Below are 15,439 nucleotides of genomic sequence, written 5' to 3'. Positions count from 1 at the left end.
AATAATTATTATTGAATGATCAAGATGACATTAGAGTATATGATCAATCACGTATGTAAGATGCTATTTAGTAGTTTACACATGTTGGATATACATATATCCTATCAGTTGAGTAATCAGTAGTAGTACATGTCTTGGGTCAGACATAATCAGTATTGTCTATCATGTATATATAAACGTATTATCTGTAAGGAATGATTAATGAGAAAGATATATATACACGACATGCTTAACAAAGACGACAATAGACAGTATTACAACGTGTAAATTCAAATGAAAAAATAAAAATAAATCATCATTTATCATCAATACTGTTTTTAATGAATGAATTAGTTTTTTTTTTTTTTTTAATTTATCAATTATTGAGATATTATTGATATTGATTGAAATTGAATTAAGGTGAAATTATTAAGGTAGTTATTTTTAGTGGTCTTGGAATTTGAAGATTGAGGGGAACCACGATTATGTCAAGTGAGATCGTTGGGACTCCGATGCTTGGATCGTGTGGATCCTCAAATATGTCACTACGTTCTCAATTGATGAATATGCCTTCCTATCAATATGTGTTGGTGTAGATGTATATATGTAGCACAGGGTAAACTCAAGTATGTTCGTAAGGCCGATGAAATTATTGGCAGCCACGGGGGATAATTAGATTTATCGGGTTATGCAGTGGTACAGATTGGCTGGGTTTCAATTTATAATTCAAGTGGCTTTACTTTGCGATAGATTATTATATTCAAGGTGTTACAAATTATTTCATTTATACATCAATTTAAATTAATTTTTTAATACAAAAATATGCTACGATAAAAAATATTAGACAAATATATTTTTATATTTATCAAAAAATGAATAATAAATAATTCAAAATAAAATTAAAATAATATACAAGTTTTTATTTAATATCTTAAAGAGTTGTTGGATATATATTTTCAAAAGTACCAAGTAGATAAAACTCATTAATGACTTTAAAGTTTTCTCAAACTTTTATTTACTTAGTTTTTTTTTTTTTTTTTGTATCTTTTAACTCGTTGAAATAACCAATTCAAGTGGATTTTATTTAAAAAAAAAAAATCAAGTATTGGCTGAGAATTGAACTTGATAGACGATACAAAAATATAAAACTTATTTATCATTTTTTTTTTTAGTTGAATGAATATAAAAGAAATGAAAAAAAAATAATTTTATACAAAATTTATTAATAATTGATACTTATGAATTGATTATGATTAAAAATTTTTTTTTTTAAATTTGTATTTGCAATTGGCATGTTTGATATATGAAATATGTATAATATGAAAAATTAATTTGTAAACAGCAATCTATGGATTAATATGAATTTTTCAAATATGGTCAATGTGAATTACAATGTCAAAAATTAAATTTACGAAAAAATAATTTTTTTAAAATTTCTATTTGATAATTTACTCGAAAAAAAAAATCTACAAAATAGTATTATTTATTAATAAACTAGGTATTTAATAGATGAATAATTTTATATTTAATAATTGTCATATTTTGACAATAGAAAAAAAAAAAAAAAACTAAAACAATTGTATTTTAAAAATTTAAATAAAATATATTTCATGGTATTTTATTTAAGTTGAAAAAATAACTCTGAATGAATTTAAATAAAAAGTTAATTTTTTTTATAAAACAAGTGAGACATAATGAGCAAAAAAAAAAAAAATATAATAAAAAGTAAAGTTTGTCACGACAACACTGATGAGCAGTAGTAGTCTCTTGAGTTCACTTATGCATAAACTTGCAGAATCAAAGAAACTAAGTGTATACTATCACTGTATATATCTATATTAAAGAAAAGCTTGGTAAATTATGATTTTATATATATATATTTAATTCTGTACAAAAAAAAATTAATAAGAAAAAAAAATACTTATATAGTTTGAAATAACTCTTGAATATAAAATTTTATGATTTAAATTAATAATAAATAAAAAAATCTGTCAAATAAAATTAAAAAATAGTAGTTTTTAATCAACAAAAAATTACTATTTGAACAATCAATCAATTTATATTATCAAATTAATTAATAAAAATAAATTTTTTTAAATTAATTCTCAAATAAAATTACAAGAATAAATTATCATTTTTTTTCTTTTGTAATAATAATTGTTCTTAGGAGTTATTATGAAATGACTAATTATGAAAATTAATTAATTTATATAAACATCAAATTTCTATAATTATTTCTAGTATTTTTTTTTTTTTTTTTTTTTTGAATGCAATCACAATTTAAATAATACTACTGCTTACATATTTTACTTGTAATATAATATAGCCTGATTAAAACAGTATTTTAGTAAAATTTGTTAGTCACAACGTGATGAGAGAAAGGTCGACAGTACGTGACTTGTATGAACATAAATTCTTACATGCTTGTTACAATGATAATACAAAAATTCATTAATAATTTAATTATTTAATTTTAAAATTAAATTCTTCATAAATAAATTAAATTATGTCAATTTGTATTTATGATTAATATTTTTATTAATTAACAGTATCATTAATTATATTTTAATCAAAGATTACGAGTCACTTTTGATGGGTCATTATTAATTAATTTATTTTCAAAATAATATATTTATATTTGGCAAATGAAGGATCATTCAATAATAAAAAATTCAAAAGAATATATGTGCACTTTGTAAATCTATATAAATGTTTGTATATTAATGTGATCACGTGGTAAGATGTGGTGTATATTTTAGAGTTAAAAAATGCACTTAACTGAGATTAGATTTTTATTTTATATTTTTTATAAAAGACCATGCTCAATTGATTTATACATAGCTATATATTTCTCAAAAGTTTTGTAATTGTGTTAAAAAAATACTGTCACCGTTTAACAACTTATATACCATGACATCTAATATATTTTGAAAAGTATCTATGAGTTAGTTTTGTTAACTAGAATAACTTGAAAAATAAAAAGTCCGATTCGATTACCCATTGAACAGAAATAAAAAAAAAAAAGCTCATTCGTTCTCAAGTGGTTTATATATCTTCACGTATATATATTATATTTTTCCCAATGGAGTGTGTCTACATGGAAGATTGGAAACAACATACGACACTAAATCAAATATCAAAGTAACACTATTACCGACAAAATAAAAATCGTTGCTGTGAGGAAAAAAAAACAAATTTATATAAAAATAATATATAACATATCGACTGGCATATTGTATCAAATTTCAAACTCAATTTGACACTTATTGATTAAGTATCTTTAACAATTTAATAAGCTAAATAATTTTATCAAATTTATACATATACAAAAAAAAAAAAAAAAAATGGAATTCTTTTTTATTAAAATTCTCCCAAGAAAATGCGTTGGTAGATATTTTTTAAATTTTCCAGGCAATTAGAGAAATGTTTCAACTATTCTAAAAAAAATTTTCTCCCTGGGCCAAGTATTATTTATTGCAAAAAAATAATAAATCCTTATATCAAGATTTGTTTATAAAAAAAAAAAAAAAAATAATTTAAAAAATTGAAATTTCGGTTTTATTAATTAAAATTCATCAAATAAATTTCAGTATATTATAAGAACAATAATTTGCAATAAAAAATTAAATAAAAATTGATAATTATTACTTAAATTTTTTTATTTACTTTCATATACCCAATTTATTTAGTTTTTTTTTTTTCAAAAAACAGATTTTGTTATTCTATACGTATCGTTATATATCTTTATCGAAATGTCAATATTGTAATATTTGGCAATTTTTGTAAGAGTGTTTGTGAATGATAGAAAAAAAAAAAAAAGTGGCAATATAGTAACATGAGATATGCCAAGTTTATCTCATCCGGTGCCGGCAAGTGACAAGATGATGCATTCAGCAATTTTTTATTTTTTCATATAATACTTTCTTCAATTTTTTTTTTTCTTCTCTATTTGTATTGTGTCACCTTTTATACACACCATAATATATATAGTATATAATTTTTTTTTTTTTTTTTTCAATACTTGTCTGCGTTTCTGTGACCCACTCGTCACTTTCAAAAAAAAAAACTTTAAACCTTTTTCTTTTTTGCTCTTGTATTTATTTTTTCTCTAAAAACTAGCGTGGATTTTATAACACAAAGGTAATGGCATTTTCATAGTATCTCAACTACTTGAGTATTCTTTTCATTATATTTAATTTTTTTATTTTATTATTATTATATTTCTTTTTATCATCTTATTTTTTCTTCTTTTTTTACATTGTGCTTATTCATTTTTAATATAATATTCTTTTCCAGGTACTGAGACCATTAACAGTCTTCATTTTACATTTTTCAAGTAACGAGCATGAAAGCTGTGCAAACTCACTTGCAATTTAATATTATATTTTATTTCTATAAATATATAAGTATATAATAATTCTAATAAAATAGTTTAATTTTTTTTTTTTTTATCAATTTAATTTATTTTTATTGAATAGATTAAAGCAAAAAAAAAATCATTGTATCCAAAAGAAAAAAAGAAAAAAAACATTCATGGAATTTAAGAAATAATATGTTTCAAAATTTATTTTTGATTTTTTTTTCTAATTTATAATTGAACTAAATTAAATAAAAAAACATTTATCAAATTTTTTAGAAAACAATGAAAAATAATACTGTAATACGATAAAAAAAAAAAAAATGATAAATAGTTGTTTTTTTTTTTGTAATAAAATATAGGTTGTTCAATTTTTTGGTCAAACAGATAAAAAAAAAAGAAAACAGAAATTTTTTATTTGTCTATATTGTCTATGTATATGTGTATGTATATATAATATAGGTAGTTGTTTTCGCACACGTCCCAAGAGTCATTCAAAACCTGTTGCTGTTGTTACTTGGTCGAAAGTGAGACAGCCAAAGTTATTCTGTCTAATAAAAATATATTTACTTAGGAAAAATTTAAATACACACAAGACTATAACTGTCAAATTACTTGTATATGAATATATAATAATAATATTGTACAAAAGTGGTTCTTGAGACCCTTGAAAACGATACCAATATTCAACCGTCTCCATTTTTTTTCAGGACACTAGACAAAAAAAAAACAAATAGGAAAAAATATTTTATCGTTGGATTAGGACTTTTAGAATTTATTAGGATTCTTTTTCTATTTGTTTAATATTTTTAACCTTATAAATTATCAATGATGTTAATAAATTATAAATTTTTTATTTATTAAAATAAAAATTTGATATTATTTTTAATTTAATAACGAGAAAATAAAATATTGAAATTTATTTTCATATAAGAAAATTTTACTAGTATACATATTTACATTATCGTTGAGTGATATCCAAAAATATATGCACAGCGTCAGATGCAAGTAAGTACCTTATGATAATTTAACAAAGCCCAAGGGAAACGTGATTTTCTGTATACCCATCTAGCATAAAAATTTACTCTCATCATAATACAATCACTATTTTTTTTTCTTTATTTCTCTTGTTTTTTTCTTGATCTCGTTTCACGTGATTTCCATGCCACATCGTTGAGCACATACCTCTTGTCATTGTGTAATTTTCTTTGGCAAAGAATTGTGGTAAGGTGAATGAGTGTACCTTTGAACCTTTGATTCTCTTTTATTATTTTTTTTTTCTTTTATATTATTTTTAGTAAATTTTTAGTAAGTTTTTGGCTTTGCAATTTTCTTATTCTCCTAATATAAAAAGGACAAACATCATCGGTCTTCCGGACATTTGATTGGTCATTGTTTTTTTCTCACTTACTCTCATACAAATTTCTTTCTGTTTGCCTTTTTCTATTATTTTTTTATTTATTTCGTTAGCAACGAAAAAACAACAAAAAAAAGCGAGTAAACAAAATTTTTTTTGATATTTTTTATATTTTTTTTTTTTAAATTGACATATTAAGCTAGCACAACTTTTTGAATAATCATTGGATCTTGATGCAATTGGGCTCAAAATTTTGTGCGAATTATGTGTTTTTTATGTATGAAGGAATAATTCAAAAACAAAATTTTTTTGAATATTTTTTATATTTTTTTTAAAAATTGACATATTAAGCTAGCACAACTTTTTCAATAATCATCGGATCTCGATGCAATTGGGCTTAAAATTTTGTGCGAATTATGTGTTTTTTATGTGTGAAGAAATAAATTTGAAAGAAAATTTTTTTTTTATTTTTTACATTTTTTTAAAAAATTTACATATTAAGCTAGCACAACTTTTTAAATAATCATTGGATCTTAATGCAATTAGGCTCAAAATTTTGTGCGAATTATGTGTTTTTTATGTGTGAAGAAATGAATTTGAAAAAAAAATTTTTTTTTATTTTTTAAATTTTTTTTAAAAATTCAAATATTAAGCTAGCACAACTTTCTCAATAATTATCGGATCTCGATGCAATTGGGCTTAAAATTTTGTGCGAATTATGTGTTTTTTATGTGTGAAGAAATAAATTTGAAAGAAAATTCTTTTAAATATTTTCTATATTTTTTTTAAAAATTGACATATTAAGCTAGCACAACTTTTTCAATAATCATCGGATCTCAATGCAATTGGGCTCAAAATTTTGTGCGAATTACGTGTTTTTTATGTGTGAAGGAATAATTCAAAAACAAAATTTTTTAAAATATTTTTCATATTTTTTTTTTAAATTCACATATTAAGCTAGCACAACTTTTTCAATAATCATCGGATCTCGATGCAATTGGGCTTGAAATTTTAGGCGAATTATGTGTTTTTTATGTGTAAAGAAATAAATTTGAAAGAAAATTTTTTTTTTATTTTTTAAATTTTTTTTAAAAATTCAAATATTAAGCTAGCACAACTTTCTCAATAATCATCGGATCTCGATGCAATTGGGCTTAAAATTTTGTGCGAATTATGTGTTCTTCATGTGTGAAGAAATAAATTTAAAAGAAAATTTTTTTTTTATTTTTTAAATTTTTTTTAAAAATTCAAATATTAAGCTAGCACAACTTTCTCAATAATCATCGGATCTCGATGCAATTGGGCTTAAAATTTTGTGCGAATTATGTGTTTTTTATGTGTGAAGAAATAAATTTGAAAGAAAATTTTTTTAAATATTTTTTATATTTTTTTTAAAAATTGACATATTAAGGTAGCACAACTTTTTCTATAATTATCGGATCTCGATGCAATTGGGCTCAAAATTTTGTGCGAATTATGTGTTTTTTATGTGTGAAGAAATAATTCAAAAACAAAATTTTTTTAATCATTTTTCATATTTTTTTTTAAAATTGACATATTAAGGTAGCACAACTTTTTCAGTAAACATTCAATCTTGATGTTATTAGACTAAAAATTTCGTGTGAATTATGTGTGATTTACGTGTAAATAAATAAATTTAAAAAATTTTTCGTCAATTTATTCATTCTTTTTTTTTTTTATGATAATACTTGTGTTTATAAAATCAATGAACAATGAACCTTTTAGAAGGTATAGATACAGGCGCGCGTAGCGCGCCAATGTGCTCGTCTTATATAAAAAGGACAAACATCATCGGTCTTCCGCACATTTTCCGGTCATTGTTTTTCTCTCACTTAAAAATTTCATTCGCAATCTAATAAAATTTTGTCATTTTTCAAATTAGAAAAGAACAAAAAATTATCATCTCATATATATTATGAAGTTATTAAAATATTATAATAATATTCTAAGAAAAACGAAAAAAAAATTAATAAGTTAATTGTATTTTGACTGGACTAGTATTTATTTAACAAATTGCATTATTTTAATTTTCAAATTGAAATTGTTATTACAAATTAAATTAATTAAAAATTATAAAAAAAAAAAAAATGAAGATAATGTAATTTAAATTAAAAAAAAACATCAGTGTATTTGAATAACAATGACAATTTATATTTTAATATTTTTACTCAAACAAATATTAAAATATATGATGAATAAAAAGAAAAAATATTACTTCATTTAATTTAATTATATTGTGTTATATAATGAAAATTATATAAATAAAATTTAAAATATTTAGAGTGTATAATTTAAAGAAAAATTGTAAAATATAAATATTTTATATTTACGTATTCTACTTGATGGTATAAAATTCTACCAAAGTAGTGTTATTTTGTCTCATCATCTAAAAACGTGAGTGTTACGAAAACGTTTTCAACTTCATCTACATTTGCTAAAATTTTATAAAATATGACATACTGTGACACGTATATACATCATGCATGTACGTGATGATCAAGTAAATTACACAGTACAAAGTCATCATGTACTTTGACACATAAATTTTCATAAGCACTATCATTAATTTTTCTTTTTTTTTTTATATTTGAATCATCATATAAAAAAAAGAGAAAAACAAATATTGATAGCAAAAATATTCACTTACTTATTATATAAAATAAATTTATCAAAACATGTTATCTTTTATTTTTATTCAAAGAAAATAACAATTATTTTTTATTTGAGCTAAATCTTTTGTTAATATTAGGGTCGAGAAATAGTCAAGTAAGACAAATTTAGATGAGATTAAATGATTGAGCTGTGTTCATACCGTTAACTAAATGTATGTATATTAATAATAATATTTTTATTACATAAAAATATAGTGGGCAAGAAACGACAAGTTTAAATTACCCTCGTCATAATTGGCTCTAGATAAACGTTCTGCAAACGATCTCAACTAGCATTTGTCCCTCGAGGTTGCAATGTACTAAGATTTTTTATTTTTACTTTTTTCCTTATTCTTTTTTTTTTTTGTTTTACTATACTCTCTTTTCTTAGCTACTATATTTTTTTTATTTTTTTTTTTTCCTTTTTATTTTTCTCATGGGAATTTTTTTATCTATGCTAAAGGCATTTTTAATGCATCGATGAATATAACCCCGAAATGTCAGTTGCAAAAAAATCACTGTGTCTTTGTATTTTTTTTTTGACTATTATAGTGATTTTTTTTTTGTTTCGTCAGTTGGTAATTCCAAAACGTGGTCTCTTTATGATGAGAAAACGATGTCACATGACGTTAAGCTGTTCTTTCATCATGATATACTATATAAATATATTTTTTTTTTTATTTATATGAACAGGAAAATTTGACTGGATATTTTTTCTTGCTATTTTTTTTTTCTTGAACTTGGTAAATTTTTTTTTTATTGTTGTATTCTCTTTGATGTATGGGAATCGGGATTAATAATAAAAGCTTTGATATATGTGATGTTATATAAAGAATGATAGTTGGTTTTTTTTTTTAATTTTTTTTATATCTAAATGAATATATATACAGTTTAGAGAAAAAAAGAAAATGTATTTCATAAGACTTACCAATTTGAGCCATGCGTTCGTTGTGAGGATTTGATTTTTTTCATCCTGTTTATGAAAAAAAAGAACAAATAATTAATTTATTTATTAATAATTAATAATAAATAGTGTAAAAGTATATTTAAACTATCACCCCTTATTTTTAATTTAACGAGACTGATTTTTTTGTTGGATACTTGTATTGGAATTTTTTTTTAAATACGGTACTTTTTGCCAAAAGCCCCATATTGCTAAAAAAAATATTTTTAAGCAAAAATTTCATGAAATTTATCTTCTAGTATTTAGACAACAATTAAGTATAATTATCCTAAAATTTTCAAAAATTAAATTCAATTATTTTTATTCTTTTTCTATTTTTTCTTTTATTTTTGAGATTTTTTTCCATTAAAAAGTACAAGAATAATTGATCGAAAATTTTTTTGTATTTGTGTTTATGTTGCTTGATAAATTGTCATTTTTCACATAAAACAATAGTAATAATTTGTATTGAAAAAAAAGAATTTAAAATATATAGAGCAGCGTGATTTTTATGCTCAACATTGAATATATTATCATGTGTATAAATTGAAAAAGATATAACGAAAAAAATTGAGATAAAAAAAATAAGATATCATGATATAGCAAGACTGTTTTCTTTTGCTGAAAAAAGACGTAGCTTTGTGGTACTAGTATAAATTCAAAATTTACATTTCAAAGGAAAACAGATGCAGCACATTTTTCTATGCTCTCCATTTCTGATCTTTTATATCCATATATTTTTTTTTTATTATTTTTTTTTTTCATTTCTTTCAATGGTGGTTTTTTTATTTTTTGTTTTTTTTTTTTTGGTCTCCATATGTTTTTCTTTATCACTGACAAGACCAAGTTTTCTTATATTTACCTATTAGCTTCGTGGAGGTAAAAGAATTGCAATTTATGAAAAAAGTTTTTTGTTTTTTTTCTATATATTCATTCTTAAAAAAATATTCAACTTTTAGATAATATTAAATATATTATTTATTCTTGTCAAAAAAAATAGAGAAAAAATTTTCTTTTCTACACTCAACCAAACAGATATTTTTTGTACTTTAAATATATTTAAAAGTTTGCAAGTTATTTATTAAAAAAAAAAAAAAAAAATGTTTACTTTTGTCACGAAATTCTATCTTACAACTTTTTAATTGAAAACTTTTATTATTTTTTTTTTTTATTCAAAACAAAAAAAAAGTAAAATATCTAACAATTAAAGTTTCTCAATTACAATTCAATACGATAAATATATGAATATACTTATAGGAAAAAACAAAAATCATGTTAATAATAATAATAAATAAAAAAAAAGTAGTAGCCAAGTTTATGGTTAAAAAAAAAATTAAATTATCTTTTGTTTTTCTAGCCGAAAAAATAAAAAAAAAATACTTGACTTTATAAAATTTAGTGAAGTAGAAATTGCTCGTTAAAAATAAAATAGTGCTCGTTTATTTTATAAACTAGTCTAAAGATGTAATTCCATCGAATATTTTAAAGTTATTTTTTTCTTTTAATTTTCATTAAAAGTACATAATATATACAATGTGATGTAAAAATTATGAAAAATTATTTACAGTAAAAAAAACTTGTATATAAATATAAATTAAAACTTTCATATTTATTTTTGAAATACATGTCGTAATCTTGGAACTTAGAGTCAAATTACTTTTCAATATTAGCATAATCCAAGTGTTGGCATTATACATACTGAGTTGATGCTAATCATTCATAATATTCAATTCGAAATTCATGACCTACAAGAAAACTTTGGCTCAATCAATCTCTGCTATTTCTACTCAAATGACCTCGACATAAATCCCTCAATTCAATATTATACATGATAAAATAAAAATAACATAAAGATCAAATATAGACAACTGCAAATTTTATGCAATTCAATAAAGTAGCCACTAACAGATTCGTGCTCGTTTGCATGATTATATTCATATAGTTACATTACTCCATGCTATTATTGCTTGTTTACTATATAAACGGAAGAAAATTTATCGTTCTTATAATGTTTTGGAGTGAAATTTACTGTACTCGAAGTAATTATATAAATATCCAAGGAAGGAAGATTCAATAAAAAGTAAATTATATACCCTATTAGTAATTTATATTACAGCAACGAAATAAAATAAACAACATTATTCGTTAAAATATTTGTAAACAACAAGCAAATAAATTTAAAGAAAAATTTTACAATAAAATTTTTTTGATTATTATTGGAAAAAAAAAACAATTTATTGCAGTATTTTTTTCCCATACTGTTTTTAATAAAAATTTGAAAAACTATAGTCAACAAATTTTAAACATTATTTCAAAAGAAAAAATAGAAAAAAAAAACCTGTTGAAGGTATTTCTTTTTTTTAAAAAAACTATAAAATTTCTGCTTGACATTGATTGATTCAGCTTTATAAAAATCTTGAATCTAGTTTTTAATTTAATTTAATATTTATTTTAGTATCTAATGGATTATTATAATGTAACATTTAAAATTACGACATCAAGTGTAGAAGCATTTAAATGTAAAACGATATCAATCAAAATCTATTTATAGATGCATAAATTGAATAAATATTATTAAAAAATAAATTGAGATGATGAAAAAATATGTCAAGTAATATATTTCTAAATAATTTGTATGAATAAGTTTTTGTAAAAAAATATTGTCAACGAGTTTTCAAAGTAACCGGATACATTATAAATCAATTGTTGCAGATTAGTATCTCAAATATCTTACTTCATCTAGGTTGGTCTAATGTGCAAGTTACTTTACAAAGTTTATCGCTATAGAAATAAACTTCTAATGCATCAAAATAGTTTAACAAGTATTCAACAACATTTCCCATCAGTCATTGATCCAACAGTTCCATTGAATCAAATTTTTATTAACTATAATTAACCCAATTTATAAAATAAACATTTTCAAAAAGAAACCATAACATCATATTGCTGAAAATATTTTTTTTTTAAAAGTTTTCATTTTGTTTTTTTCAAACACATTATATGTAAAAACATGTTTCAAATTATGTCTTTAATAAATTATCACAAATGAAGATTAATTACATGTTGTCAAATTAATATTATAAATTACTTATAAAATAAATTTAGCAACATACATTTCATTTAAAATATGAATTATTATGAAAACAACTTACCACATCAATTATTTGTTGAAGGGTTATGCCAAATTTAACCTCAAGTGGTTCACTTTCATTGGCAACTGGTCGTTCAAGAGTATTGTATTTTGCCAAAAGATCATTCAACAATTGTCTCTCATGTGCACCACAATTGCTTTCTGTAAAAAATTAATAATAAAATAAATTAGTTTAATTTATACTTTAATAAATATAATTATTATTAATCGATAAATTGTTAATTTAATTTATTTTTTAATATTATTGACCATTGGAATTTTAATGAACCATCACGTTGAATTGTAATAAAATAAAACGTGCTTTAATATAACTTGTATTTATACACGCATTAAATATTACTAAATAATAAATTTAACAAGATTTCTCTCTGGACTTTTACGATTTTAATTACGTTGTATAATATAGCATTAAAATTATTCAAGCTGTTTATTATTACAGTTAATTTTATTTGTTATTTTATCATTATTCAATATTATTATTTTTATTAACTCTTATATAAAATATATACAATAAAATTTTGATAAAGAATATTCATACTCTTGTTATATGTATTCTCATTGTAAATTTATATACATTCGATAATTACAAAAAGCATCTGTATAGCCAGACAAACGTCCATTATTTTATCCCCAGTGGCTCGTTTCTTCCAATAGAGTTTGTAACTCTACTCTCGCCCGCGGTGTTTTAAACTGCCTCACGAATACAGATAAATATAAAAATAAAAAATAAAGAAAAATACAAATCAATAAATATGCTTCTCTTGGGTACCCGAATATTTGTAATACTTTTTATATACATTTTCAAAAACAAAAGATGAAAAAAGTATTGAAAAAAATCTTGCTTCAGAGTGCTTGGATTGAAAGTTTTTTTTTTTATTTTTTTTGTTACCTTATATTTATACTATTTGCTAAAATCTTGAAATTTTTTTATAAAAATAAAATTCAATGTTCCAGTTGTATTTGCAAATCCAATTTTTTTCTATTTTTTTTTTTTCATACATAAGGGTTACACATAAAATAAACTAAAAATATAAAAAAATAAAAAATAATGATGTATAGATTGTATGCATGGGGATGGAAAGAAATTGACTTTCGAATGAGCTATTGCATTTGTCATTGTAGTGGTGAATGTGTACGAGGTAACAACTGTAAATTTGTGCTTTCGATGTTACAAGAATTATTGAGGCAATACAAATCGTCGCCATTGGGGAACGATAAAGATCCAGAGAGTAGTTTAAATTTTTACGTTGTACTCTTGTATTTTTTTATTGTTTTTTTTTTTTTTTCTATTTTTCATGTCACGGAATAATAAAAGTATTGTTTTAAACTTGAAACATTATTGTCTGCAATACTAATCGATGGCTATTTTTTATCTTTAAAAAAAAACACAAAATAATTTATATAAAAATAAATAAATTGTGTAAAGGAAAAAAAAAATTGTATGCTCATTAGAAAGTAAAAAAAAAACGAAAAATTTCACATAATTTTTTTCATTTTAAATGAAAATTTAATTGACTCTTCAGGATGTTATACAGAAAAAAGTATTTTTTTTATTTTTCAAACGAAAAACAAATATTAAACTTGATGTTGAAATTTTTTTTTTAAATATTCATCACAAAGTTATTCATCTAAAAAAAATATATTTTTGTTTTTTTGAAATTAATTTTATTTGTTAATTTTTTTTTTCCCTTTCATTATCTTGTACAGATAAATATTAACAATATTAGTATATATAAACATAGATGCGCAGAATATTTAAACGCATCATCAATGATTTATATTATTTTTTTTTATTTTTAATTTCCATTGCGTCGACTCACTTGTGTCTGTGCACGAGCGCGCAAAATCTGCGCAATCTCATACACAATTAAACCGACCTAAATTACAAAAAAAAAAAAAATCTACATATATTTATTGTATACAATATAAATATAATTTTGAGAAAAATAATAATAATAAATATATGTTTAAATAAGTCAAATTAAAGCGGAAAAAAAACAAAATAAATAGTTTAGTTTTTTAAATTTTTTTTTAATGAAAATTTCAAGTTAATACGTAATTAAATAAAAAATAAAATAAATCAAATGAGATATACTAGTTTGACGATGTAAAACAATGAAGATAATCTGTAAAAACCAATGAAGCACACGATGAAACTGGAAAGCTCCATTGATCCACTACTAAGAGTCTTGTATTTCAGACTGCCTTTCGCTTATACTGCAACTTTGACAAGAGTCTGTGTAAACAGTTTCCTCTTGAATGCTGCGGATTTATACCCTCGACACCTTTTGCATATGACAAGTATGTATACACAAGATGATAACCGGAAGTTTTTTTTATTCTTGACGTACAAGACAACACACAAACACAAACACACATTATAATTATCATAAAAATAATAATAAAAAAATTTAAATAGCTTATAAGTTAACTAGCAGTAAATAACAATTATAATTTTTATAATTTGAAAGTTTTTTATGAGGAAAAAAAATGTATTTATATTTTCTTTAATATAAATTATATGATTGTTAATTATATTTTTTAATTAATCAATTTAATTGATCATTTTAAATTGACTGTGGTTTATTTAATAAAAAAAAAAAAAAAATTATTATATAATTATCGATGGATAAAAAAATATTTATGAAATGAAACTAATTTTTTAATCTTGTTTTATTTTTTTATATTAATTTTTTATTTCCACGAGGGAAATTAAATATTAATTGATTTTTAAATGATAAAAGAGGTTTTTTTTTTTGAAAAAATATTTGACAAGCTTAGTTGGTTTAAAATTTATTTGATGTAAAATTAATGAGCTGCCATGAAAATTCTTAAAAAATTCAGATGAATAGAAGAAATAGAAAGATAAAAAAAAGAAAAAAATTGTAAGAAAATTATAAAAAAGTGCTTAGTGTATAGCCAAGTGTTGACTGGACTTTTTTTAAACTGGCACATTGGACATTGCCAGAAGCTTGTTTGT

The 15,439-nt window shown here is 22.0% G+C and overlaps 1 protein-coding gene across 4 annotated transcripts in view; it reads right to left on the bottom strand.

The window, feature by feature from the left end:
- LOC122851499 (neuronal acetylcholine receptor subunit alpha-7) overlaps nucleotides 1–15,439 on the bottom strand; it is a 112,239-nt gene that overhangs the window by 59,353 nt on the left and 37,447 nt on the right. For all 4 annotated transcript variants that reach the window (XM_044150762.1, XM_044150760.1, XM_044150763.1 and 1 more), the window contains exons 3-4: nucleotides 12,461–12,600; nucleotides 9,294–9,338 (exon numbers count right to left, since the gene is read on the bottom strand). In XM_044150762.1, coding sequence (XP_044006697.1) covers nucleotides 9,294–9,338; nucleotides 12,461–12,600 — 185 coding nt within the window. The remainder of the gene's footprint in view (nucleotides 1–9,293; nucleotides 9,339–12,460; nucleotides 12,601–15,439) is intronic.

Source organism: Aphidius gifuensis, linkage group LG3, assembly GCF_014905175.1.
Source record: "Aphidius gifuensis isolate YNYX2018 linkage group LG3, ASM1490517v1, whole genome shotgun sequence".
Classification (NCBI taxonomy): Eukaryota; Metazoa; Arthropoda; class Insecta; order Hymenoptera; family Braconidae; genus Aphidius; species Aphidius gifuensis.
The sequence above is the reverse complement of the archived record's forward strand: the minus strand, read 5'-3'. Positions and strand labels throughout refer to the sequence as shown.